We start from the raw sequence: 24942 nt of genomic DNA, 5'->3' as shown, positions 1-24942 counted from the left end.
AACACCATCCCTTCTAGAGGAACCTGTCCCAGACGTCCCCAGCAGATCGCCCCTTGACCAGAATAGATGTCTCCTTACTGGTCAGAGCTGAGTCGCTTGCCCACTATAAATGAAGCTCGAGAAAGGAGACTGGGACTTCTTTGATCAGATTCTGCCCACGTGATACAACTCTGCCAGCAAAGATAAAAGGCAGAATGGATGTTATGCAACCTAAGTGTTCGCCCTGAGTAGAACCCAGAAGAACAAAAATATTTCAAGTAATTCCCTGTCTCTTTAGAGGTGGAAGTTAAGGGCAGACTATCCTTTGATTCATCCATTCATTTATTCCCTCAAATATTTACTGATTACCGTGTGTGCACCTGGGACATGGAGTTAAGCAAAAGCGACACAATTGATGCTTCTTGGGGAAAACTTTAGAAAAGGAGAGAATAGTTGAATAATCTCAGAAATATATGTGTAACTACAAATTGTTACAAGTGCTTGTGCAGAAACAAAGGCAATAGTGTGAACTGAGGCTGTAACAGGATCTGATTTACAAGCGGGAGGGTCAAGGTTTGGTCAAGGTTATGCAAATGGAGAGCGCAAGCTCTTGTCTGAAAGAGAGAGATTGAGAACTTTGGCTCTAGAAGCTCTTTACTATAATATAAAAGGTCATCTTTGTTTCCATTATTCAGATGTCCTTTACAAATCCTGGCCACCATGGCTTTTTCCTGGTAGATGTATCGGTTATTGTCCAAGTCATTTATCACAGGAGATCAGAAGCCCAAACTCCAAGATGGTCTGAAGGCTAGATGGCTAAGCTTCTGTTTACCTCAAGCTCTGAAGAGGAATTGTACAGGACTATCAATAATATTATTCTGTATCAGCCCATCCTTTGGAGTGGTCTTTGATTTTGTTTTTGTTCTGGTGACTTTGTGCCAAGGGGCAAGATCGATCACGTCCTGTGTATGGGCCTGCACTCTCCCCTGAAGGTAATAAACATTGTCATTGTCGGTCATTCTAGAAGAACTGAGTATGAGGCAGGGCTGGACTCCAGAGCATTTCTGTTGCACTCAGGTCATCTGGCCTCTGGAGCATGGGGAGGGGTGGGTGGAGCTGAGGGCAGGCAGAGAAGTATCCAGGAGAGGACCCTGGTGTGGACCCCAAGAGCAGTGATACTTGGCTTCTAAGTTCCCACTTTGGCAATATACTTATCACATCACTAAGCCTTCAGCAAAGTCTTAACAAAACTTCTTTCCTGATCTTAACAGTCACTGTATGGAACTGGAGGTAGGATCAATCTCAATCCCCAGGTTGGGCAAAATGGCACAGGGAGAACAGAGGAAAATGGACATAACTGTGGAAAGAGAGGGCAGTAGTTTGGATCCCTATGACGATGACAAGCAGCTACCAGAATTGGTCTGTAGAACATGTAAATACTTCTTAAGGGTTTCTCAGGACTCCCTGGAAACAGGAGCCTGGTAAAAGATAGTAAGTACTTCTGCCATGAAAGGAGACAGAGTGTAGGCTATGGTGATTTGGGGCATGAGGTTTGGACATTTGGATTACAACGTGTTCTTTCTAGTGCTCGCAACCCCCACGGCAAGGTGATTTTATTATCTCAGAGGAGAGTGAGGCTCAGGGAAATGCCAGCCTCAGGCTTTGGGGCAAGTAAGCGACAGGTAGGGCTGAGTCCAATGTCAGTCCATTCTGCCATGCTACCTCCCTGAATAAAACTCCCTTGGGAACTTCCTTTCAAGACTTCCAAGAAAGGCTCAAGTCATTTTCTTTTTTTTTGTTGTTTTAAGATTTTATTTACTTATTTGACAGACAGACATCACAAGTAGGCAGAGTGGCAGGCAGGGAGAGAGGGGGAGGCAGGCTCCCTGCTGAGCAGAGAGCTGAATGCGGGGCTCGATCCCAGGACCCTGGGATCATGACCTGAGCGAAGGCAGAGGCTTTAAACCCACTGAGCCACCCAGGTGACCCATGTCATTTTCTTTCTGCTCCATGACCAGACTCTGGGAGAGTAACCTGTGGAATAATGTGGGAAATGGCAGCTACAGGAAGAAAAGAAGAGAAAAACTTTTAGCAGAAACTGAGGTGTCTTGTTCTATCCTCTAACTTCTCACTTTCTCATCTACAAAGCAGTCAGCATCCTACCCATTCTCATATCCTGCTTTCCCCTTCACATAAAGTTCTCTTTTCCCTTTTGAAGCCAATCTTGTACCGAGGCCGTCTCCCCTCCTCTTAGACTTTGATCCACCTGCCATTCTCTTTACTTTACTTCCCTGTTTGTTCCCATCCCTAGGCTTATATAAACACCTTCTTATCTTTTCCATTTTAACCCAACATTTCAATTAACTTTCCTAGTGTTGTCTGTACTTCCTCATTCTCACCTGGCTTATCCCTTCATTTATGTCACCCTAGGTCCTCATGAGTATTTTAAGAATCCTTTAAAATTATACTCATATAGGGGCACCTGGGTGGCTCGGTCTGTTGAGTAGCCAACTCTTTCGGCTCAGGTCATGATCTTGAGGTCGTGGGATCCCACCCCATATTGAGTTCTTCGCTCAGTACAGTCTGGTTCAGATCCTTTCTCCCTCTCCCTCCAGCTCAGACACACACACACACACACACACACACACACACACACTCTCAAATAAATAAATAAAATCTTTTAAAAAATGAATAAGATTAAATTAAACTCATATGCGTATAGAAAAACACATAAACATGTACAATGCAAAGAATGATCACATAGTGAACACATCTGTGTATCTGCCACTAGGTAAAGCCTTAGGACATTCCCAGCACCCCAGAAGCCCTATGTTGTTCTTCCAATCATTCCTTCCTCCTTCCTTCATAAATCTACCATCATCCTGGTTTCTCATACCATTAATTTGTTTTGCTTGTTTTTAACTTCATGTAGATGGAACCTTACATTATGTGCTGTTCTGTGTCTGGTCCTCTGGCTCAACATCACGTGTGTGTGATGTAACCATGTTGCAGGCAGCAGGGGTTTTACTTACATTTTCATTGCTGTATAGTACTCCATTGTAAGATTATTCCACAGTCCATACATTTCACTGTTTAGGGACATTCGAGATTATTTCCAGTTTGAGGCTATTTCAGATCAGATTTCCATGAACATCCATGCATGCCTTTTTAGTGTGAACGTGCCCGTATTTCTTCCTCTGTTTTTAAAGGAAGGAAGTAGTTTGGTTAGCACCACCATAAAATAGGTTGGGAAAATTAAGGCACAATAATATTCAACCAACTGGACAAGTTGATCATGAACAATCACAATACTTACACAGAGAAGCACAGGATGCCAGGGAAGCCAAGAGAAGATACTCAGGGAAGAGATGTGTCCTTGCGTGAGGGTGTAACACACAGAGAACAGAGAACAGAAACTGACCATGTAATTAAGTACAAAATTGCATAGGCCCAGAGTACAGACAACTTTTAGAACCTCCTGGCAAAGACTAGACAGTTTAATACCAGGGCTGGATTCTCCACTCCTGCTCACCCACCCTGTCTATGACAGAAGAGGTACCTGGAGGCCACTCATGGGAGAGGGAAAGGAGCTGTAAGTCCGAGGGTCATTTCTATAGATCCCAGACATATTTCTGGCTGTGTCTTCTGCCCTTTGCCTCCCACCCTAAAACTGAGACTAAAACCTCTGTGAATGGAGACACCTCGGATGGACTTTGCATGCATCCCACCCTTCCTACCCTACAGAGGCCCACCTGGGAGGGAGAAGAGAGCCGGCAGATGGCCCACTAGCCAGTGGGGTTTATCAGATGCAAATTTTTATGTCTGACCACGGAAGCCTGAAGTCTCTGTGTGTTTGGAAGCCAATGAATATAAGGGTTGAGGAGGAACTGAAAGGCTGTATGGGATTTGGGATTAGACCCCGAGTGCAGACAGCTGCCACTGACATCATCATTATCATCCATCATCATCATGGTCACCACCACCACCATCATCATCCCTTACATTCCTATCACAGAAGAGTCTACAAAGAACTTTCTGTTCCTCAGCTTTCACATCTCTGTGGGGGCCGCAGGGCAGGAATTACCCCCACTTTGCTGATTTGCCAGAGAACGCTCCGGAGGGAAGGCAGGGTCAGAACTCGCGAAGCGCCTCTCCTGTCCCTTCTTGGGAGCCCAAAGGGCAGCCGTTGGCTCGATGGCTCGCTGCTTCTTACGGAAGTGAAACAGGGAAAAGAGGGAAGGACACGTGCCCTGCGGTGCAAGGACTCAGAACGCAAAAGTGCTGGAACTGGCCAGAGGCTAAAGCGGCTGCAGGGTGGGGAGAGATGAAAGGTGGAAGCCTGTGCTGACTCCGAGAATTCTGTGCGCTCTGAGGTAAGTCCGGAGCCACCTGGAAGAGGCACGGGTGCCCAGAGGGGTGCCCAGTGGGCACTTTCAGCCCGTCCTCGGAGGTAGGGCGCGACCGCGTCGCACCCGCGCGTTTGGGGACTGCGGGCTCCGGCAAGTCGAACTTCCCGGGGTGCCCCACGGAGGGTGGGAGTGCGGTGGCGCCGCCTCCTCGCGGACGCGCGTCGAGCGCCCTCTGTCACCCACGCCACCCCACCCCGCCGGGGGCCCGAAGGCAGAGCCGGCCCGCCCAGGTGCGCCGGGGGTTGGCCCGCAGTCCGGAAGGTGCGCCGCCTCGTCCCGGGCCTGTGCCCTCGGCCTCCCCCCGCGTGAAAGCGAAAGTGCCGGGCCCGCGAAGGGCGAGCTTTGGGGGCGGGGCCGGCGCGGACCCGGGACCGGCGCCGGGCACTCGCCGGGCCATGGACGGGCTCGGCCGCCGCCTCCGAGCCAGCCTGAGACTGAAGCGCGGCCGCGGGGGTTAGTGCTGGGCTGGGGCGCGGGGGCGGCACCGACGTCGGAGGCCCGGCCACTAGGCTGGCGGGGCTGGGGGCGGGGGGAGCTGGGCGCGGGGGGGCGGCTCCGCCGGCAGTCCGAGGGCCACTAGGAGCGCAGCCTTGGCGCCAGGTGAGCGGGAGGGGGGACACAGGTGCAAGGGACGGGGCCAGGTGGCCGCGAGGTCGGAGGTCTGAAGAGCGGCCGGGCCCGTGGGGGCGAGGGGGAGGTGGCGGGCCAAAGGAAGCCTTTGTGGGGCCCCGGGGCCACGTGTCCTTCCAGCCAGGAAGCTTGTGGTGCAACCGCAGTGTGCTCGAGGCGCCCTCCGGGAGCCCCCGCCTCAGTCCCGCCCCGCCCCGCCGCTGGGCTCGACAGGAACTCGGCTCCCCGACGTGAACACCCCCACCTGCGGGTGGCGGCGGGGCCGGGGAGAGCGTGGCCCCCAGCAGACTGGGGACAGACCTGCTTTGCTGCTGCCTTAGAGTGTGTTACCCAGACAGGGCGCACCTCCTGTGGCTCCTGACACCCGCCACCACCCCCCTTCTGCCCCCCCCCCCCCAGGTGAGGGGAAAATAATTACAGGGTTGTGGGGTTTCAATCAGAAGTCACTGTTCGATCCCTTTCTTCTTAGCAGGGGCACTGGCTTTGCAAGAACGCCATTAGTTGTTCATTCATGTTTTTAATTCATTCAACAAACATTTATTTCGATTTGCTAGTAGCCCGTCTTGTGGCTGGGCAGCAGGAACCCTTAGATACTTGCCCAGAGGTCCCACCGACTGAGGAGAAAGTAGCCAACTAGAGAGTAAATTGGGGCCATTCCAAGCTGTCTAACATTGGCAGTCAAAAAGTTGAGTGAGAACCCTTCCTACTCCAGGCCTGGGAAACAGGGAGATCTGGGAATGAGATCAGTGCCCCTTCTACCATCACTCCTGCACCCCCCCCCCCCGCCCCACCCCCACAGACCTTGCTGTTCACCCTAAACACAGGCTTCCAGTATCTGGTCCCTTTCAAGGCAAAGAGGTCAGAGACCAGAGTGGGGACCCACTCTGGCACCCCTAGTTTCCTCTTTTCTATGGAGACTTACTGGTCTGCTCTTACTGGGCACCCTTAACTCTCAAGAAATCCATGTGAATGGAAGAGTTCTGCTTTTTGCAGCCACGAAGAGACATTCCAGTTGTTTCCACACACCTCAGCCCCCAAACTGGGCTGATGATTGCAGCTGAAGCAGCTACCTGGGCATGGGAGTAGCTGTGAGATGAGCAGCCTGTATTACCTGTTCTGAGGTCAGCCACCTGTCAGGCCAGGAGAGTATGCCCTTTTCATCTTCCATACCATCCTCCACCTTTCTAAGGAGTTCCCCGTCTTCTTTTGCCCTTTTGTCCTCAGGGCAATTGTGTGATAAGAGGTGGTGTGTGTGTGTGTGTGTGTGTGTGTGTACATGCATGTGTAAGTCATCCTGGTGGGAAGACGTGGCAGTGGGGGTGGTCCTGAGTTGGGAGCTGCTGAGCTAGAAAAGGAAAAGCCAGCTTTCCAAATAAAAGTTCCAGAAAGTTCCCTCACCTATATTCTAGCTGGTTCTGTAACTTTACTCGGGTGCCTGTGGGAGGAGTTTCCTGGTGCAGGAACAAGTGTAACCAGACTCCTGACTTCCCTGGAAAGGGTGGCTCCCTCCTCAACTGAAAAACTCAGGACAGTAATTTCATTCCAGGGCTCTGGGGATTAAATGAGATGGCCTATATTAATAGGGTAGAGTGTTTTCTTTTCTGCTTTTCTCTTGTGTTGATAAACCTCTTTGAAAGGAAGAAGAAAGCAATCCTTTTCTGGATTTCTTGGGTTGCAGCCCAAAAGTTTAATAACTTCTTTTGTTTGATTTTACGTGTTTTGCTGTTCTCCAGGCTCTCCTGATAATGCAGGAGGAAATGGGCTGAAAATGCAACCCCTAAACCCAGGGTTTAGGGAAAGGAATAATTTCCTGAGGTTCTGGAATGATCAGTGAAAAGATTTGGGTTCTCAAAGACTTTTGCAAACAGGAGGCACCCCACATTGGTGGGATGTTTGGTGTGTACTGCATCCAGAAGGTGGGAACATAGACATGGACCTCTCCTAATTCCTACTCCAAACAGACTCTGTTAATAGTCCCTAAATAGCCCCTGAATTATTCTGTGCCTGAGTTTCCCCATCTGTATCAGGACAATACTTGTTCCTCAGACAGGTGGTGAGGATTGTGAACAAGTCTGCACATTTTGAGTAAGACGTAGCGACAATTCTGAGTGTTCTGGGTCATTGTCCTCACCATTACAGCTTTTGTGACATCCTTATTTACGGTAATTGGGCTTCTCCCCAGGAGTCATGTCTGGATCCCCAAGTATTGGCTCTTACTAGTCCCACAAAAGCCTGGTCTGGAGCTCTTAAGAACGAGACAGCCATCTCCCCATATTCCAGCAACCCACTTTCTGCTGGAAGTCTGCTAATTCTTTGCTGAAGCACAGACAGGGCCACCAAACCCTTTTGCCTCCTGGCTCTTAGCCCACAGATTTGCTCATTCGGAAGTTTATGTGAGACTCCCAGGTGACTTAGTGCTATTTTTCTTTTTTTCCCAGCCTCCAGACACAGCGTTGAGATACCACTAGAGCTCAAGGGGCCAGTTGCTCTGCTCTTAGCTGACCTGACCCAACAGGGAGAAAAGACTGAGCAGGACTGGGGGTGGGGCCAGGATCACCTCGTAGCTTTCCACTGTCAAGGAGTTAGCCTCAGGCTGCTGATGCAACCAGTCCCCTACTGTGGGCCACGGGGTGGGGGTGGGGGGAATGTCCTGACTCAGTGCTTCCTATCTGGGAGGAGGCATTCTTTGCTGGAGCCCTGGAGTGGGTCCCGTGAGAGAAGTCAGTCTTCGGATATATTGCAGGGGGATGCCTGGGCAACTCAGAGGGTTAAGCATCTGCCTTCAGCTCAGGACATGATCCCAGGGTACTGAGATGGAGTCCTTCAGCGGGGAGCCTGCTTCTCCTTCTCCCTCTCCCATTCCCCCTGATTGTGCTCTCTGTCAAATAAATAAAATCTTAAAAAGAAAAAAAAAAGAAAAAGGATATATCATAGGTGGTAAGAGATGCACCATTGTAGATCATCCTGACATACCAGGAACTCACCAGCTCAGAGATGGATTTGCTCTCTTTTTTACGTCCAGGAGAGGAGGGTTTTAAGGTTTGGATCGATTTCCACAACTCTTTTGCTAGAAAAAATTTTCCATGGAAGAAATTAATGAGCCGAGTCTATTTATCTTAATCAGGAGAGGCAGTGGCATGCTGGCTGTGGGAAAGGTTTGGTATCGTGCGCTTGCTTGCAGTCCTGAAGTTCTGGAAGCTTCCATGTGCAGCAGGGGGGCCTCGCAGGGTTTTTTGGCCATAGTGAATCAAGTTGAGATGTGAAAGGTCAGGAATCAAAGTTACAGGAATACAAAAATCCCTGTCCTGGGGCTGGAGAGGTTCCGGTGCCCAGTCTGCTGCTGCTGCGCATTCCTCACTGTCCCGAGGTTGTCCATAAACCCACGGCACAGTCCGCAGCACAGGATTCAAAGCCCTTAGCCCAGAAACAGCTGGGCCTTAGAGGTGTTTGCTCATGACCTTTTTTCTTGCCACACCCCGGGGCTCTTGGGAGGAGCTGAGGTCAGAGCAGCAGTGCCAGGATGCTGCCTCTGTCAACGCGGGCGTTCAGCTGCCTTCCTGGGTCCCGTCACATCCTTCTTGCTCAATCATTGGGTGCTCAGCATGGAAGCCTCTCTCCTCTCTCTGGAAGGCAGCGCCTGGCGTGGCTTCATGGAGTTGTGGCTGGAGACGGAAGCGGCAGCCACTCCTTAGACTTTCTGTAGCCAGCCTGTGTCCTGAGGAAGGGGAGACGCTCCATGCCCCCTGCAGGCTGGAGGAGATGGAAGGACAAGTGATAGGCGGGATGCTCAGGCTCTTCCACAGCCGGCTGCCTCGACTCCGAGCAGGTCTGGACTGGACTGCCCACTTCCTGTTTTCTAGGGTGACCCTCTCCCACGGGGCTGTTTCCTCCTTGAAATGCTTCTTCCTTCTCTTCCACATAAAGTCTCTATAGCCTGACCTCCACTTGGTCCCCCATGTGCGTAGGCCAGGATGCTTCCCCTATTAGATTGCAGAGCCGGTCATGCCAGCCATAGGGGCCAGTGTGGCCACAGACACATGGCCCTAGGACCTGCTCTGATTCAGTTCCATCTCTACCCAGTCTTTCCTGCTTCGGGTCTTGCCCTGGGCGCCTTTGAATGGGCCCAGTCTCTGCCTCCACAGTGGCTCCCCAGTACATTTCCTTGGCTTCCAAATCAGCGGTTTCTGTTCTCCTCTTGGCTCCCTGTGCTTTCAGAAATCTCCCAGGGCAGGCATGAAAACCATCCGGGTGGCTCTCCCCGTGCTCCGGGCACTAAGTCATTGGGCAGGCTCCGGGCATCTCGGCGTCGGCATGGTGGCCTTGAGGGGCGAGGCTCTCTGGAACCACACAGATCCCTTGGGGCACGGGCCACTGAAATACCAAGTGGGCCTTGGTGTCTTGCTTTCAGGATCTCTTCAGGATAATCCAAGGGACCCTGTAAAGGAGCCAGAAAGGCCCCAGGAGCACTGTCTGCCCACCTTCGCTGGAGGGCAACACTTCTTTGAATACCTCCTCGTGGTTTCCCTCAAAAAAAAGAGTTCCGGGCCTGACTATGAGCCCACCATCACCTACCAGTTTCCCAAGGTAAGGATGGAAGGAGGAGGCAGGGTGAGGCAGGATTTGGGTGTTTGGGAGGCGGTGGGGGGAGGGATGCCCTCTTCCCCACTCCACCCTGCCAGGGCTTGAGTCTGGAGCCGCCCTATGCTCGGTGCTCCCGTTTCCTTCAGGCCCTGCCCCGTTTCCTGTTATCACTCACAGAATCTAGGTCTGGCTTCTTTGTGAGGAACTGACCTGGGCTCCCTGGCAGAGAAACGAGGCTGGTTCTTCTGCCCCTTTTGGGGGGCCTCCTCATTCTTCTAAATTCTGTCCTCAGCCACCTTTCTCTGTAGAGAGGCCTGCCTTCCCCCAGACCTCCTGGCCAGCATCCCCTCTCTGGGGTGGGTGGGAAGGAGAGGGTGGGGCCAGCTCTCCGCTGGTGGGCAGGCTCGGTCTGCGGCTGCAGCCCAAACACCAGGCTCCTTCTAGTCTGCTCTGGGGGTAGGGTCAAGGGTGGGGATGGGGCGTCCTTCTTGTGCACCCTGACGGTTCGACAGCTGAACGAGTCACTACTCTGCTCTGCTGTGGTCGCTCTTCCACGTGGCCCTCCCAGGAGGCCAGGCAGCCTCTGGGCCTTTCTGTGTTCAGTGAAGCCCCGGCTCCCTTCCTGCCTATGTGGGTCCTTAGGGTCCTGATATCTAACTTGGGCTCATGTAGATTTGGCCTAGGAGGGGCTGTTTCAGCCTTGGGGTGCATCCAGTGCCAGAATGTAGTTTCTGTGGGGAGGGCTGGTTAGAGGCACACTCTGAGCCACCATGCCAGCAGGAAGGCTTATCGTCAAACTGCCCTAGATCCACAAAAGAAGCCTGCCAGCCATGAGGCCCTCTCTGCTGGCCGGCCATGACCTCCACAATTCCCTGGTCTCTTGCTCTTCCTTCTAGAGGGAGAACCTGCTTCGGGGACAACAGGAAGAGGAGGAGCGGCTGCTCGGGGCCATCCCCTTGTTCTGCTTCCCAGATGGCAATGAGTGGGCCTCACTCACAGAGTATCCCAGGTAACTGCTCAGGCCTCGGACCGAGGAATCTGGGACAGGGGGAGAAGAGAGAGGTGCGAGCTCCCTGGGCCCTGTGGCTCCCTCCCTCGCTGTATACGCCAGTTTCTCACCAGCTTCCCTCCTGAAGGGGAGGGACTGGAGTCGACTCACTTATAAACATCTTGCCTGGAGTCCCCCAGGGCCAACGATCTGGGCCAACCACGTTGACCCATCTGTCACCTGTGTCCAGAGAAGGGCAAGAATGTCTCACCTGTCCTGGGAATGACGGTTGCCACGGTTCACTGCTTCTGGCCAAAGCTGGACTTTATGCAAGGCCTTTGGCTTCTGAGAAGGCAGTGTGGCAAAGTCCTCCTCAGCATCAGCCCTGGGATTTGGCTGCCTGAGTTTGGAGTTTGCCTCAAAACATTTGAGTCGAATGACTTTGGATAAGAACGACCTTCTCAGCCTCGACGCCTTTGTCCTTAAAGTGGGGATAACAACTGAATCCACCTCAACGAATTGTTTTGGGAATGAAATGAGGGGGCATGTTTAGAGCTAGCTACCGATATGCACTTAATAAATTATTGATGTGATTATTACTCTCATGATTCATCAGCAGCTTCCGCTGCCCTCCTGACCCCCCTCAGCATCTGTCTGAGGCCAACCGCCTTCCTCTCTTAGGATCTGGTGAGTAAATGCAAACCATGTGTCTTCTCTTCCTCAGGGAGACCTTCTCCTTCGTCCTGACCAACGTGGATGGGAGCAGGAAGATCGGCTACTGCAGGCGCCTCTTGGTCTGTGCCACTCAGAACTGCCCCCTCCTCTCTGCAGCCCACTGCGCTCCACAGCTGGGCTTGCTCGAGCTTCAGCTGCAAAAGCCTCGGCTCCCTGGCAATGGCGGTTGCCTGGAGAGTCCCGTCCAGCGCCTGCTGTCACGTTAGCGCCCTCTATACCCCTGCAGTACGGGGACGCAGGGCCCTCCTTGCCAACCCACGGGACCTTTGCTGGCCCGTCTGTGGTCTCCGCTGTCCCCAGGCTTCCAATAGCTCATCCTGTGGGAGGTTTCCACCAGATCCTCTCTCTAGCCTCCGTACCCAGGCCTAGCTGCCTTGGCCCCTGGAGCCTCCTGGAGCAGAGACCAGAATTCAATGATACTTGGGTCTCCAGAGGCTTCTCCATGTCCCTTGTACAGTACTGTTGCCTCTAGCCTGTCCCTCATCTCCACAGCATGCTTGCTCCCTCTCTCTGCAGACCCCAAATGGTGCTGGCACTGATGGCAGCAGTGTTTGGCTCCTTCCAAGCCATTAGCTTTTGACTTTGGGGGCTGCTCTGGCCTTCCTGCTGCCCACGCCTTGTACAGAACCTCTGCCCGGCCACGTCTTTCTCCCTCTGACCCCACTTCCCCCTCTGAGTCCCCCAGCCCCCACCTCTGGGCTTGCGCCCCATCAGCCCCAGTAGGGAGAAGCCCTGGGGAAGGCGGTGGCCCTGAGGGAGCCTCTCTGTCCCTCCCCAGCCCACCGGCCGTGGCCCTCGCCTCCCCAAGGTGTACTGCATCATCAGCTGCATTGGCTGCTTCGGCCTGTTCTCCAAGGTACAGGTGCAGCGGGATTCCCCGGGGCCTGCAGGGCCTGTTCGGCTCCAGGGTCTGCCTGGCTGCCTGACCTGTCTGTGCTCCCTGGGCCCCAAGCGGAGCTTTGCCCTCAGCACGGGCGGGCAAACCAAGGCAGAGAGGAGCTTGGGCTCGACTTGATTTCGGAGAAAAGTGGGCACTGAACCCAGGGGACTGTCCCCCCTGCCCTGCAGAGAGCCCAGGCCCCGCCTCGGGTCAGAGAAGAAAGCAGGGGAGCAGGACAGCAGGGAGGGCCCTAGGTTAGGAGGCAGGAGTTTCCCATTCCTCATCTGGCAAAGGTGTGTGACGTCCCTCACTTCCCTGACTCGTGGTCGGGCGTGAGACTCGAATGAAGTGACAGGAGAAACGCGGAACACTGAGCAAATATGAAGACAGTTACTATACGGAGTCATAACATGCTTTTCGGAGACTCGCTCTGACTCCTCCAAGGGCAGAGGTCTCTAGGGCTTCTCCTGCCAGAGTAACTGGAGTGCCTGGACACCTGAGGAGGTCCTGAGAAGGGACAGGGAGTGTCTTGGTGGCCACAAAAGAACTTCAGTGTGCTTTATCTCCAGCAGGCCCTTGGGAGGATGAGTGTGGGACACGGTCGGCCTTTGCTTGCTGGAGTGCTCCTCCATACAGGATTCTGAGGGATGGAGTCTGCCCAGGTTTCCAGGCTCCCACTGCATCCAGCTTGACTGGACATGGTGCTGTCATGGATGACGGCTTACCCTGGGAGGACTCCGGCGGGGGGTGGGGGGGAGGCAGTTTACATGAGGCGCTAGGAGGAATGGGGACTGGTGAAGAGGATAAGAGGAAGAAGGCGGCAGGTCTCTTGCAGCAGGTCAACAGCAGCCTGGGTTCTGCCAGGGAGGAGAGGGGAGCAGTTGGCGGAGGGGTCTGGAAGGTCCTCAAGGATTGGCTGGACCAGGGCAGGGGTGGGGTTGGTGGGGTAGTGGAGGGGGGAAGGCCTCTGCCACCTCCCAGTGGCTGCCTTTGAGCCTTGCCTCCCAAGGTCCCCTGCCTTGCAGATCCTGGATGAGGTGGAGAAGAGGGACCAGATCTCCATGGCGGTGATTTACCCCTTCATGCAGGGCCTCCGAGAGGCGGCCTTCCCTGCTCCTGGGAAGACTGTCACTCTGAAGAGCTTCATCCCCGACTCGGGCACGGAGGTGGGTTACTGAGGGTGTGAGCCCCTCTGTGGCTGGAGAGGGCAGCCTCTGGGGGGTGCCACTCTTTTAGTCCTGCCGTCCAGCCGGTTAGCACAGACAGACTGAGCCAGGCGGGGACAGGGGCCCGACGGGACTTGTTGACAGAGCTGAAAATCAAACCCATGGTTTCTGATCCTCCCAAGCACCTCCTTACTGTTCAAGTCACCGAGACTTGTATTTATAGCGACACACGTAAGCTGAGTTTCCTGGCACTAGAATGGATGCTGCCTGCAGCCCCCAAATTGCCACTTGTCCCCAATCCCCATCATCTTCCCGTGGGTGTCCAGTGTCTCTATCTGATGGCCTCCATCTGTCTTCTTGTCATCCATCCCCACCCCTGCGTCCCTACCCATGCCTCATGGCGATGCTACCGTTGCAGGCACTAAGCCCACTGAGGCCGCAAGTAGGACATTGGTGTAAGCATCCCAGGCCTGACCCTGGGGACTGTGGAAGATCGGTGTGTCCCTCTGAACTTTGGCTCCCCCACATAAAAATAAGGGGCGAGGCTTTTCCCTTTCTCCAAAAATAAGCATAACCCACGTACTGCTTGCCATGCTCCAAGCGGTACTATTTTCTGGATGGAAAGTGGTGAGTACAATGAATGAGATTCCTGACCTCCTGGAGCTGAAAGTCTAGTGGGGGAGACGGATGTTAAATGTTCAACACACAAATGAAGTACAGAATTTATAAAGGTGTGACAGTGGTGAAAGGGAAGAAGCGGGATGCTGCCTGGGTACATGATGGGAAACACGCATCGAATTAGGGGGGCCTCTGAGACGGAGGGGGAGACCAGAAGAGTGACCCGGGGGGCCCAAGCTGGGAAGGCCCTCAAGCAGAAAGTGTGTGCAATGGAGGGGGGCTCACAGCCAGCCTGTGGGCCAGGCTGGGGATGGGTCAGCATAGCCCTGAGCTTGAGGGAAAGGAGGGGAGGGGCAGGATCCGATGTAGGCAGGTGGGGAGAAAGGAGCGGAGGCTGGTGGAGGCCCAGAACTCAAGACCTTGCGATTGTTCAGCGTGGTGATGCCTCCTCTCTCCAATTCCCCTGCAGTTTATCTCTCTGACTCGGCCCCTGGACTCCCACCTAGAACACGTGGATTTTCGTTCTTTGCTGACGTGTCTCAGTGTTGAGCAGATCCTTCAGATCTTTGCATCTGCGGTGTTGGAGAGAAGAATCATCTTTCTGGCAGAAGGTCTCAGGTGGGTCCAGCTGCTGAGCAGCTCTCCTGGGCTGCCTGGCATTCCTGGGTTCAGGGGACAGGCCGAGGGCTCTCTGAGGGAATCAGGCTGTAGGACCTGTGGGTTCACCCTTCTGCCTCCAGGTCTGATTTTGTACTAAGCCTTGTAGAGAAACACCTGTTGCAATTCCCCTGCTTCTGCCTCCAAACTTGACTGCTTCCTGCGCCTGAAGAAAGTTCCAGATTTATCTCTGAGCAGGGCCCGGAGTATTCCTGGGACAGCTGAGCTGGAGACCAGTCAGAGCAGGTGCAGATGTGATGGCTTAGGGAGGGCACAGGACAGGGTGAGAAGGCTTATATGTATGGAGGTAAAGCCTGTCATCCTTAAGGGCAAACACATCTCATCCATCCATTATTCACTCATTCAACAAACATTTATTGTGTGTCAACTGTCTGCCAGATGTCAAACATCAGGGAGATGCAGACAAACTTGACCTGGTCTTTGACCTTAGGGTATGTAGTATTCTATAGTGGTTGAAAGCAGAGGTGTTGAAATCAGCAGAACAGGGTTCCAATCCGATATATTCTTCTACCTTAGCTATGTGCTTCCCCTTAGGTCAGTTTCTTCACTTCTTGAAGTCATGATCTCATCTGTAAAATCAAGATCACGATCGTACCTTCCTCATAAGGCTGTGTCGAGGGTTAAACGAAATAGGGCACACATCAGGTACCTACTACCACACATACTAGTAAGAGCTAGCTGGGATTTTTTTTGGGGGGGGGGGCTGTTCTTTATTTTTACTTATTTCATGTATTTTTATTTTTTAATTACTTTCTATTAAGTATAGTTGACATCCAGTGTTATATTAATTTCAGGTGTATAACATATTGATTCAACAATTCTATACATTGGGGCATCTGGGTGGCTCAGTAGGTTGGGCCTCTGGCTTCAGCTCAGATCATGATCTCAGGGTCCTGGGATCCAGCCCTGCATTGGGCTCTCTGCTCAGTGGGGAGCCTGCTTCTCCCCCTGCCCCTACCTGCCTCTCTGCCTACTTGTGATCCCTCTATCAAATAAATAAATAAATAAAATCTTTTTAAAAAAGCATTTCTAGACATTATGCAATGCTTACCAAGATAAGTGTAGTCAGCACCTGTCACCATACAATATTATTATAATATTATTGACTGTATTTCCCATGCTATACTTTTCATCTCCATGACTTCTTTGTTTCATAACTAGAAGTCTGTACCTCTTAATGCCCATCATGTATTTTGCCTGCCCTTCTTCACACCTCCTTTCTGGAAACCACCAGTTTGTTCCCTGTAGGTATGAGTCGGTTTCTCCTTTTGTTTGTCTTGTTTTGTTTTTTAAATTCCACATAGAAGTGAAATCACATGGCATTTGTCTTTCTCTGTCTGACTTATTTCACTTGGCATGATATCCTGGAGGTCCACCCATGCTGGTATGAATGGCAAGATCTCATTATTTCATATAATGTATAATAGTCACTGTACGTACTTCTTTATCAATTCATCAGTCGGTCGCACTTAGGTTGTTTTCGTATTTTGGCTATTGTGAATAGTGCGGTCATGAACATGGGTGTACATATAGCTTTTCCAAGTAGTGTTTTTGTTTTCTTCAGGTAAGCACCCAGCAGAATTACTGGGTTGTATGGTATTTTAATTTGTAATTTTTTTGAGGAACCTCCATACTGTTTTCCACAGTGGCTGCACCAGTCTGCATTCCCACCAACAGTGCACGAGTGTTCCTTTCCTCCACATCCTCGCCAACACTTGTTATGTCTTGTCTTTTTGAGTCTAGCCATTCTGACTGGAGTGAAGTGATATCTCATTGTAGTTTTGATTTGCATTTCCCTGACTATCTGTGGTGTGGGTCATCTTTTCGTGTTAGGCCATCCGCATGTCTTCTTTAGAAAAATGTCTGCTTAGGTCCTCTGCCCATTTCTTTTTTAGAATTTAGGACTACTACATGAACACTTTTTATTTTTATTTTTATTTTATTTAAATTTTTATTTTATTTTTCATTTCATTTTATTTTATTTTTCAGTGTTCCAAGATTCATTGTTTATGCATCACACCCAGTGCTCCATGCAATACGCGACCTCCTTAATACCCACCACCAGGCTCACCTAACCGCCCACCCCCTTCCTGCCACAAACCCTCAGTTTGTTTCTCAGAGTCCACAGCCTCTCCTGGTTCCTCTCCTCCTCCGATTTCCCCCAATTCACTTTTCCTTTCCTTCTCTTAATGTCCTCCATGTTATTCCTTATGCTCCACAAGTAAGTGAAACCATATGATAATTGACTCACTCTGCTTGATTTATTTCACTCAGCATAATCTCTTCCAATCCTGTCCATGTTGATACAAAAGTTGGGTATTCATCTTTTCTGATGGAGGCGTAATATTCCATTGTATATATGGACCATATATTCTTTATCCAATTGTCTGTTGAAGGGCATCTTGGTTCTTTCCACAGTTTGGCAACTGTGTCCATTGCTGCTATGAACATTGGGGTGCATAAGGCCCTTCTTTTCACTACATCTGTATCTTTGGGGTAAATACCCAGTAGTGCAATTGCAGAGTCATAGGGTAGCTCTATTTTTAATTTCTTAAGGAATCTCCACACTGTACTCTGCCCATTTCTTAATCACCTGATGGTGATGATTCGTGGTGCTGAGTGGTAGGAGTTCATATATTGTGGATATGAACCCTTTATCAGATTAGATCATCTACACATGTTCTCCCATTCAGTAGGCTGCTCTTTCATTTTATTTATGGTTTTCTTTGCTGTGCAAAAGCTAGCTGCTATCCTTAATATTAAGTTCTCTGTTGACTATATCTCTGGGCATAGTCAAAGAAGGATACTGTCATGTCTTGGTCTCTGCCTCTTCGGGGCTTCAAATGTGAGAATCCTTGGGGAGACATGTGACAGAATGGTGGAGAAAAATAACATGGAAAGAGTGGGAGGCTGACCTTCTGTGGCTGTGTGGGAAGGAGAAAGCCAGTGAGATTGGGCTGACATCCCTGGTTCTGTCTTTTAGGGAAGAAGAAGAAAAGGATGTTAGGGACTCAAAAGTTAGGCCAGAGGGTCAGGTGGATATCATGGGTTTTAGAGGAAAGGAAGTCTGGGCAGGGAGTAAGGGCTGTGGGTTGAACCTTTTGCAAAATCAGTGATAACCAAAAAGGCACTAGTTGTGAGCCAAATCCTTAAGGGAAGTGGTGTAATCTTTTGCTCTGGAAACAGTGCTTCCACTTTCAACCCTGTAGAAAAATGAGAAGGTTCTGTTGTGGCTAGAGCTGGGGTTCCTGCCTTTCCCCTGAGATGAGTGTTCAAGAAGTGAAGGTGATTCCAGGTGCCAGCTAATCTGGATCCAGGCCCAGGCCGGCAGGATTTGTCTCTCGGGTGCTCACTTTCTCCAGGGAGATCCCGAGACTCCCCAGTTCCTTCCCACACTGCGTTTGTCAGGGCCCCGAAGCCCAGGCAGGGAGGGGACTTCCAGGCAGCCTCAGCCTTGGCTGGACCCTCAGAAACCCAATCTTTCTAACTCAGGAAGTACGAGCTCCATACCAAGAACTGAAACAGGTTTCAGCATCCGTGTTTTTATTGGCCTTGGTTTGAGGCTTGTTTGGAGGAACGAAGAGCCATCCATGAAGAGGCTGTGGAGAGGACAGAGAGCGGGGCTGGGTGTGTGTGCTGGAGGGCGGGGTGAGGAGTCCGCCTGAGCCATGACCGAGGCCGTAATCACACAGGGAATGCTTTACTGGAAGGGTGGAGGGCTCACCTCTCTGGGACTTTCCGGCGGGCAGTCGCCGGGCAAAGGTTCCTGGAATCTAGGAATTTCCCAGACTAGCTCAGGCACCGACCTGTTCACTTGAAATAACCTCGAGGGGCCAGAGGGAGCTGTGAGACTTACAGGCTGGGGGTGAGGGTGGAGAGCCTCCAGGAGGAAATGGGGCTTGGCCTCTCTGCTCTGCTCCACTGTTTACATGTTTGTCTCCTTAACTACACTGTGAGTTTGTCAAGCCGGGTCAGTGCCTTGGACTTCCTGGTATCCACATCCTTAGCGCCGGGGCGAGCCTATAGATGGGCTCACCCAGTGATCTGCCCGAGTGAAGGCATTTCCTCTTTCCTCCTCTTTGGGGCCACTAGTTTTGTGCTGCGGGGGTGAGAGAGAAGACTAATGGGGAAAAGAAAGATCAGAGAGAGAGAATCCCTGTCTTTGATGAGAGGAGCCTCAGCCTCTTCTGGCTTCTGTCCCTCCCCTCCCAGCTACTCAACAACCTGCACTGCTCCCAGACTCGCTTCTACGGTCTGTGGGGAAGGGGCTGTGGGCGCTGCACAGGGGTGGAGGCGCGGGCAGGCCTCCGTGACTCATGTTCTCTGTGCCCTGTCCCTAGCACCCTGTCTCAGTGCATCCATGCTGCTGCCGCACTACTCTACCCCTTCAGCTGGGCACACACCTACATCCCCGTTGTCCCTGAGAGACTCCTGGACACTGTCTGCTGCCCCACCCCCTTCATGGTCGGAGTCCAAATGCGCTTCCAGCAGCAGGTCATGGAGAGCCCCATGGAAGAGGTACGGTGTGGGAAGGAGGGGGCGTGACTCCAGGACCACTGGCGTTGGACCTGGGCTCTCTGTGGCTAAGGGCGGCGTCACTCGGAGCAAGTTGCTTCACCTCCTTAAGCCTGAGCTGCTTATCTGAGAAATGGGGACAGTGGTTTTCAAGTGCTAGCTAGGGATTAGAGGGGACATAACATACAGAAAGCTCATAGCCTGGAGCCTAACATAATTGATGCTCAGTAAGCGGCTGCTTCCTCCTGCTGAGCGGTTTCCTTTTGGGTGTAAGAGGCAGCTCATGCAAGGGTCATCCAGCTGTCCTAGGTCAGTTACCAAAGGGCAGGGTCTGGGCTGTCCCGTCTCTCATCTGAACGGACAGGCACAGCTGGTCTATACAACACACAGCCCATTAGAATTCATTCGCATTCCTTGCAAGTGAGCTAATGTAGCCCTCCTACAAACTATGAGTCTTGAAAAATGCAGATTTATGTAGCAAGAGTTACCTTTTTTTAATTTTAATTTTAATTTATTTTAGAAGGGGTGTGTGTGCACGCAAGTGGTGGTGGGGCAGGGGATGCACAGAGGGAGAGGGAGAGAATCTTAAGCAGAATGTGTAGTCCAATGTGGGGCTTGATCTCACAAACCTGAGCATGATCTGAACTGAAATCAAGTCAGATGCTTAACAGGCTGCGCCACCCACGTAACCCAGGTTATTTTTCTGACTACCTCAGTGTTCACTCAGCCAATGAGAATATAGGTCCATATCCCACTTGATTTTGTCATCTTATTTCTTTGCAATGCCCTGGACACACCAGAAGTGTCAGTTGTGAAAATGGGCATTGGTAGCATAAAACTATCTCCAGTGTTGGAAAGACAACTCAAAACGTGCACTCTAGTTTCAGTTGTCAGTAGCCACTTTCCGAAGATCAACTTACTATATACTCTCAAGCTAAGAGGATTCCTTAGGTCTATCTGCATCGTTACCCTGTGCAAAGGGCTGACCAAAGGAAGAGGTGGGATCTCGTCTTAAGCTACTGAAGAGGCAGGAACCAGCCCTGGTGGGAGGACTCCTTCTACTTCCATAAGAAATAAGGGAGGTCCAGAGAACTCAGTTGACATATTCTAGGCCCCACAGGCAATGAGGGAACCTAGCACCCCAGGGAGAACCAAAGCCCTTCTTATACAAAATATTGCTGGGAAGTAAAGAAGCAGGCTGTTTCCCTTCCTGCTTCCTTGGCCTTCCCAGCCCTCCTCAGAAGTGCTGAGTAGACGAGCCCTTTGAGGGAGTCTTTGCCATGTGACTAACTGGGTCAGAGTATCAGCCCCATGTTTGGCAATGACTTAGAATGTCCCAACCCTAGGAGTTATGAAACTTGCTGACGATGCAGTTCTAGCTCCTCCCCTGACAGCCAGGCAGGAAGACACCCCAAGGCCAGCCAGACTGCAGCTCCTGCTATCCAAGAGCCTTGGCCCATTTTAGTCCTCAGCAGCCGCTCTGTGAAATGGGCAGGGGATGAGGAACGGGGGAGGGCCAGGGCCCACTGTGGCTGTGGGGGGATTCTCTGCCCACCAAAGCTCTGGAAGGGATTACTCGACAGACAGTAATAACGGCAAATACTAGAAAGATTTGGGGGAACTTCACAAAAAAATTCTTCATGCACATTCTTAGCTCCCTGAAATGAAGAGCCTTCCCTGATTAAAGAAAGGCATCCCAGCCTGTGTATTCAAAGTGGTCTCAGGCCTGAACTAGTTCAGCTTTTCTCCCCTGATGATGAATGATTACACTGCCTGCGCTCTCTTTTGGCACACTTTCCAGTTGCTCTTTTCCTTTATTTGGAAGAAGGGAGCATAGAAGGAGCATTCACCGTACTGACAAGACCAGAGTCTAAAGGAAAAGACAGGATCTGCAGGCATTTAAATGGCCAGCCCAGGCTTTGGGGGATCCTGGTAAACTGTGGAGCACAGACCTTCCTAAGGGAGGCAGCTGCCCTCCGTTCCATCTGAACGCGGTCCTTTAGAAACGTCGTCAACCAACCAGTGTTAGAGCCACTGACTTTTCAGAAGCACCTAAAGCAAACTTGATGTGAAATTTTCCAATTTAAATATTGGAAACCAACTCCAATTATTTAAAAGCACTCTGAGGTTTCGAGAAACAGATCAGCAGGTTGGAATCTAACCAGCAGGATGCCAATTTATAGTGTCAGGTCTAGACGGAGGGCCCCTCGGCAGTGATGAACTCAAAGGCCAGCCCTGTGCTCGCCTTTCGCACAGCCCACAGACACACAGTCTCCTCACTGCCTTTCCTTCCCTGTTCCTGTTGCCCTTGGCACATTTCCTTCTCTTCCTATTTCCTGCGGGAAGGCCCAAAGATCCCAGGGAGTTTTTAAAGTAGGATTCCCAGGCAAGTACATCAAGTTGTTGCAAGCATTAAAAAAAAAAACAAAAATCATGGGGCACCTGGTGGCTCAGTGGGTTAAAGCCTCTGCCTTCAGCTCAGATCATGATCCCAGAGTCCTGGGATTGATGAGCCCCACATCGGGCTCTCTGCTCAGCAGGGAGCCTGCTCCCGCCAACCCCCCCCCCCCCCGCCACTCTCTGTGCTTGCCTCTCTGCCTACTTGTGATCGCTGTCTGTCAAATAAATAAAAACAAAATCTTAAAAAAAAAAAAAATCAAAAAGTGTTCGGTGCTGGCCGAAATCTGACCAAGACGGCAGGGAGCTGAAGGCGTGGGGAGGACAGGGATGCGGTATCTAGAACAGCTCCATCTACGCTCGGAAACCAGTTCTACTATTTGTAGGAACTTGGGCGACTTCTTTGCTTCATCTGCAAGATGGGGATAGTGGGAAGGATTGAACGAGAGAAAATCCTTCCTGTGGGAAGGATTGAACGAGAGAAAATGTGCAAAGCCTATCATGTGTGCCATATGCTAACCGTGCCATATATAGAAGCCATTCCTAGGATCATTAAGGGAGTTTCATTAAGGGAGTGACTGGCTGTGGTTTCCCCAGTTGTATTCCCTCCTACCGTAGCACTCCTCCTCCCCGTTCCTACACCCTCCTACCTTTTCCCAGGAAGGCGACTGGGGGTTTCCAAGGACGGTGAGAAAGGAGGGTATCAGGCGGGAAGGGAGAATTGCTGGTCTTGTTGCCACCTGGGCTGACAGGTGCAGCCACAGGCAAAAATGCAGATGCTAAGTGCTCCTGGGGTCTCTGATGGGAAGAGAGAAAGCCATTCGTTCTGTGTTTATTTCAGGTCCTGTTGGTGAATCTTTGTGAAGGAACCTTCTTAATGTCGGTAAGTGTCTGGGCTCCGGCACCCTGCAGGCCCGCCCCCAACTCCATCGCTCCAGTCCCTCCCATGCTCCACTTACTCGCACAAACTTGAAGTGCTTTTCCTGGGTGAGAACCCGTGCTGACAAGACCTCTCTGGAGGAGTCCTTGGCAAAGACGGCTCTACTACCAGGCAATCGGTTTGGGTGCTTCTAGATCAGGGATGTAAATCGTGTGCCACAGGGATGCAGGGGAAACTTGCTGATGTTTACAGTCCGATGGAAAGCCAAGAAGCAGCTTCTGTTGCTTCTCTCCCACGTGGCCAACTTGGGGTGGAGTTGGGGTGTAAGTTCCATGCCCCCCTCAGGCTTGTACAAACACTGCACCTCCTCCCAGTCTGCTTGACTTCTGAGTCTGAGCTCTTCTCTCCTAGGTTGGGGATGAAAAAGAGATCCTTCCGCCTAAGCTTCAGGATGACATTTTGGACTCCCTTGGTCAGACGACCCATGAGCCATGGAGTAAGTCCTGGGTCCCCCCTATTTTGGGTTTCTCCACAGAACCTGAGGGCGGGATTCCCAACCATCCCAGCCAGAACAAAAATGGACTCACTCAGCAGTCCTGGACTGGTCCCAGGGGCCTAGATTCTAGGGCAAGTATGAGTGTGAGATTTTATTCTTCCCAAGCAATGGCAGAGAACCTGTACCCCGTCTCCCATTTTAATCAGTAATCATGAGCCCGAACCCAGCTGCCTCCCTGGGAGCTTTCTGCCTGCCTTGGAAGCCACCTGGAGGCAGGAGTGGGTGGTTCTTCTGAGACGGCCTCTGTGTGTCCTGCAGCTTCAGAACAGCTCAATGAGCATGTTTCGGGCCCGTTTGTGCAGTTCTTTGTCAAGACGGTGGGACACTATGCTTCCTACATCAAGCGGGAGGCAAATGGGCAAGGCCACTTCCAAGAACGGGCCTTCTATAAGGCTCTGAACTCCAAGGCCATCCGCCGATTTGTGAAGAAGTTTGTGAAGACACAGCTCTTCTCCCTTTTCATCCAGGAAGCGGAGAAGAGCCAGACTCCTTCTGCAGGTATACGGTGACAGGTCCCTATCATTCAAAGCCCAGGGAGGGTCCAGGTCAGGTGTGGCCCTGGCTCTGGAGGCCTACAGAAGAGTCTTATCGGTGGGGTTGGACTGAAATAACCTAAAGCCTCAGAAAATGCCTCTGGGATGCCATTTTGTGGAAGTTGCTCTTTGTTTTAATCTGGAGCCAACTGCTATTAATTTGAAAAAAAAAAATCCTATTTGTAGCCCCAGTTTTGGGCCAAACTGAATACCCCGCTCTCCAGGGGCCCATGAGGACATGGGGATCCTGACAGGAATGCGGCAGGGGAGCACGGGGAGCAGGGAGGTTATTTCTGATTCTTACCCCTGAGTTTATCATCGTCCACGTGGCCAGGCGACATACCTCTAACACCTGTATCTGAACCTGCAGGCTACTTCCAACGGAAGATACTTGAATATGAGGAACAGAAGAAACACAAGAAATCAAGGGAAAAGACTGTGAAATAAGAGCTGTGGTCAACAGGAGGGACTGGACTCACAGGCCAGTTTTGGACTTTTGGCGCCTGCCAGCACGGTGGGACTGGCGAAGCACGCCACCTCCAGAATCCACAGCCTTCTTCTGAGTCCTGGTAACCAAGTCTTGCTTTGAGCTGGCATCTTGGGTTTGGGATCCCTGGAATCAGTTTCTCTGGACTCTGGAAGGCTCCAAGCTCTGTGCTCACAGGGCCGGGCTCCAAGGGGCATGGCCTGCATGGGAGATGCGGAGCAGCAGACGATAGTAGCACAGGGTTGGCGAGCCTCCGAAGTTGCTGTGACGGTCCTCTTCCAGGAACCACTATTACTAAATCCTCAACACGGAGAGCAGTTGTGGCCCAAAGGCTCAGTCTCTCCACATAAAAAAGAAGTCTGTGGGCATGTGAAGCTAAGAATAAAGATGAATATCTCCTTGTTGTTTATGTGTTATCTTTGGCTTTCCCTCTGGGGGCTGTGGAGAACCGGGAGTATGAGGCTGCAGATGTGAGAGTCAACTGGACTGGGAGTGGGGGACCTAGGCATAGTGACCCAGAACTCTGGAGCTGTGTGTGGAGTGGGAGAACTAGGGGGTCAGCAGCTGAGCTTCTAATAGGAAGGTGGTAGAAAGAGCTGGTAGAAAGAGCTACAGCACTGGGACAGGGCAACAGTTCTTCGTTCCAGTCAGGTGTGCCTTCCAGAACCTGGGAGGAAAGCCTGCTGGCCAGGGAAGCATCTGTGGTCTAGAGCAACTTAAGGGTAAGACATTTCAGCTTCCAGAAGCCAGGGAAGAGCTCTACATTGCCTCCATAGATAGGTCTGTCTGCCCATCACTTCCGGTTTGGAGCCTTCAGTTGTAGACATTCAGCTTCCTACCTGGTTATTTTGAGAAGCCTGGTTCAACTCCTCAGCTGAAGGTAGGGGGATTGTTTCTCTGCCATTTTTCT

At 51.6% G+C, this 24942-nt stretch overlaps 1 protein-coding gene and 1 long non-coding RNA gene across 4 annotated transcripts; one reads left to right on the top strand and one right to left on the bottom strand.

Annotated features, from left to right (window-relative positions):
* Positions 1-1585: 1585 nt before the first annotated feature.
* On the bottom strand, positions 1586-8231 carry LOC132001290 (uncharacterized). The gene is made up of 3 exons (XR_009399572.1): positions 8003-8231; positions 3012-3176; positions 1586-2039 (listed from the first exon to the last, which is right to left on the bottom strand). It is a non-coding gene; the product is annotated as an uncharacterized LOC132001290 (long non-coding RNA).
* DENND2D (DENN domain containing 2D) lies at positions 4468-24441 on the top strand. 3 transcript variants are annotated; one of them, XM_059375725.1, is made up of 12 exons: positions 4468-4841; positions 9427-9602; positions 10496-10608; positions 11312-11381; positions 12101-12178; positions 13228-13368; positions 14456-14604; positions 19005-19182; positions 22418-22459; positions 22868-22952; positions 23271-23510; positions 23916-24441. In XM_059375725.1, exons 1-12 carry the CDS (start codon positions 4784-4786, stop codon positions 23990-23992), a joined length of 1407 nt encoding a protein of 468 aa, XP_059231708.1. In that variant the 5' UTR covers positions 4468-4783; the 3' UTR covers positions 23993-24441. The 3 variants fall into 3 exon arrangements, with proteins under 3 accessions (XP_059231708.1, XP_059231706.1, XP_059231707.1); XM_059375723.1 differs by lacking the exon at positions 4468-4841 and adding an exon at positions 8372-8844; XM_059375724.1 differs by lacking the exons at positions 4468-4841; positions 12101-12178 and adding an exon at positions 8372-8844.
* The last annotated feature ends 501 nt before the right edge of the window (positions 24442-24942 follow it).

The sequence above is a fragment of the Mustela nigripes genome, chromosome 14 (assembly GCF_022355385.1).
Source record: "Mustela nigripes isolate SB6536 chromosome 14, MUSNIG.SB6536, whole genome shotgun sequence".
Taxonomy (NCBI): Eukaryota; Metazoa; Chordata; class Mammalia; order Carnivora; family Mustelidae; genus Mustela; species Mustela nigripes.
Note: the sequence above shows the minus strand (reverse complement) of the source record. Positions and strands in the feature narration are given on the sequence as shown.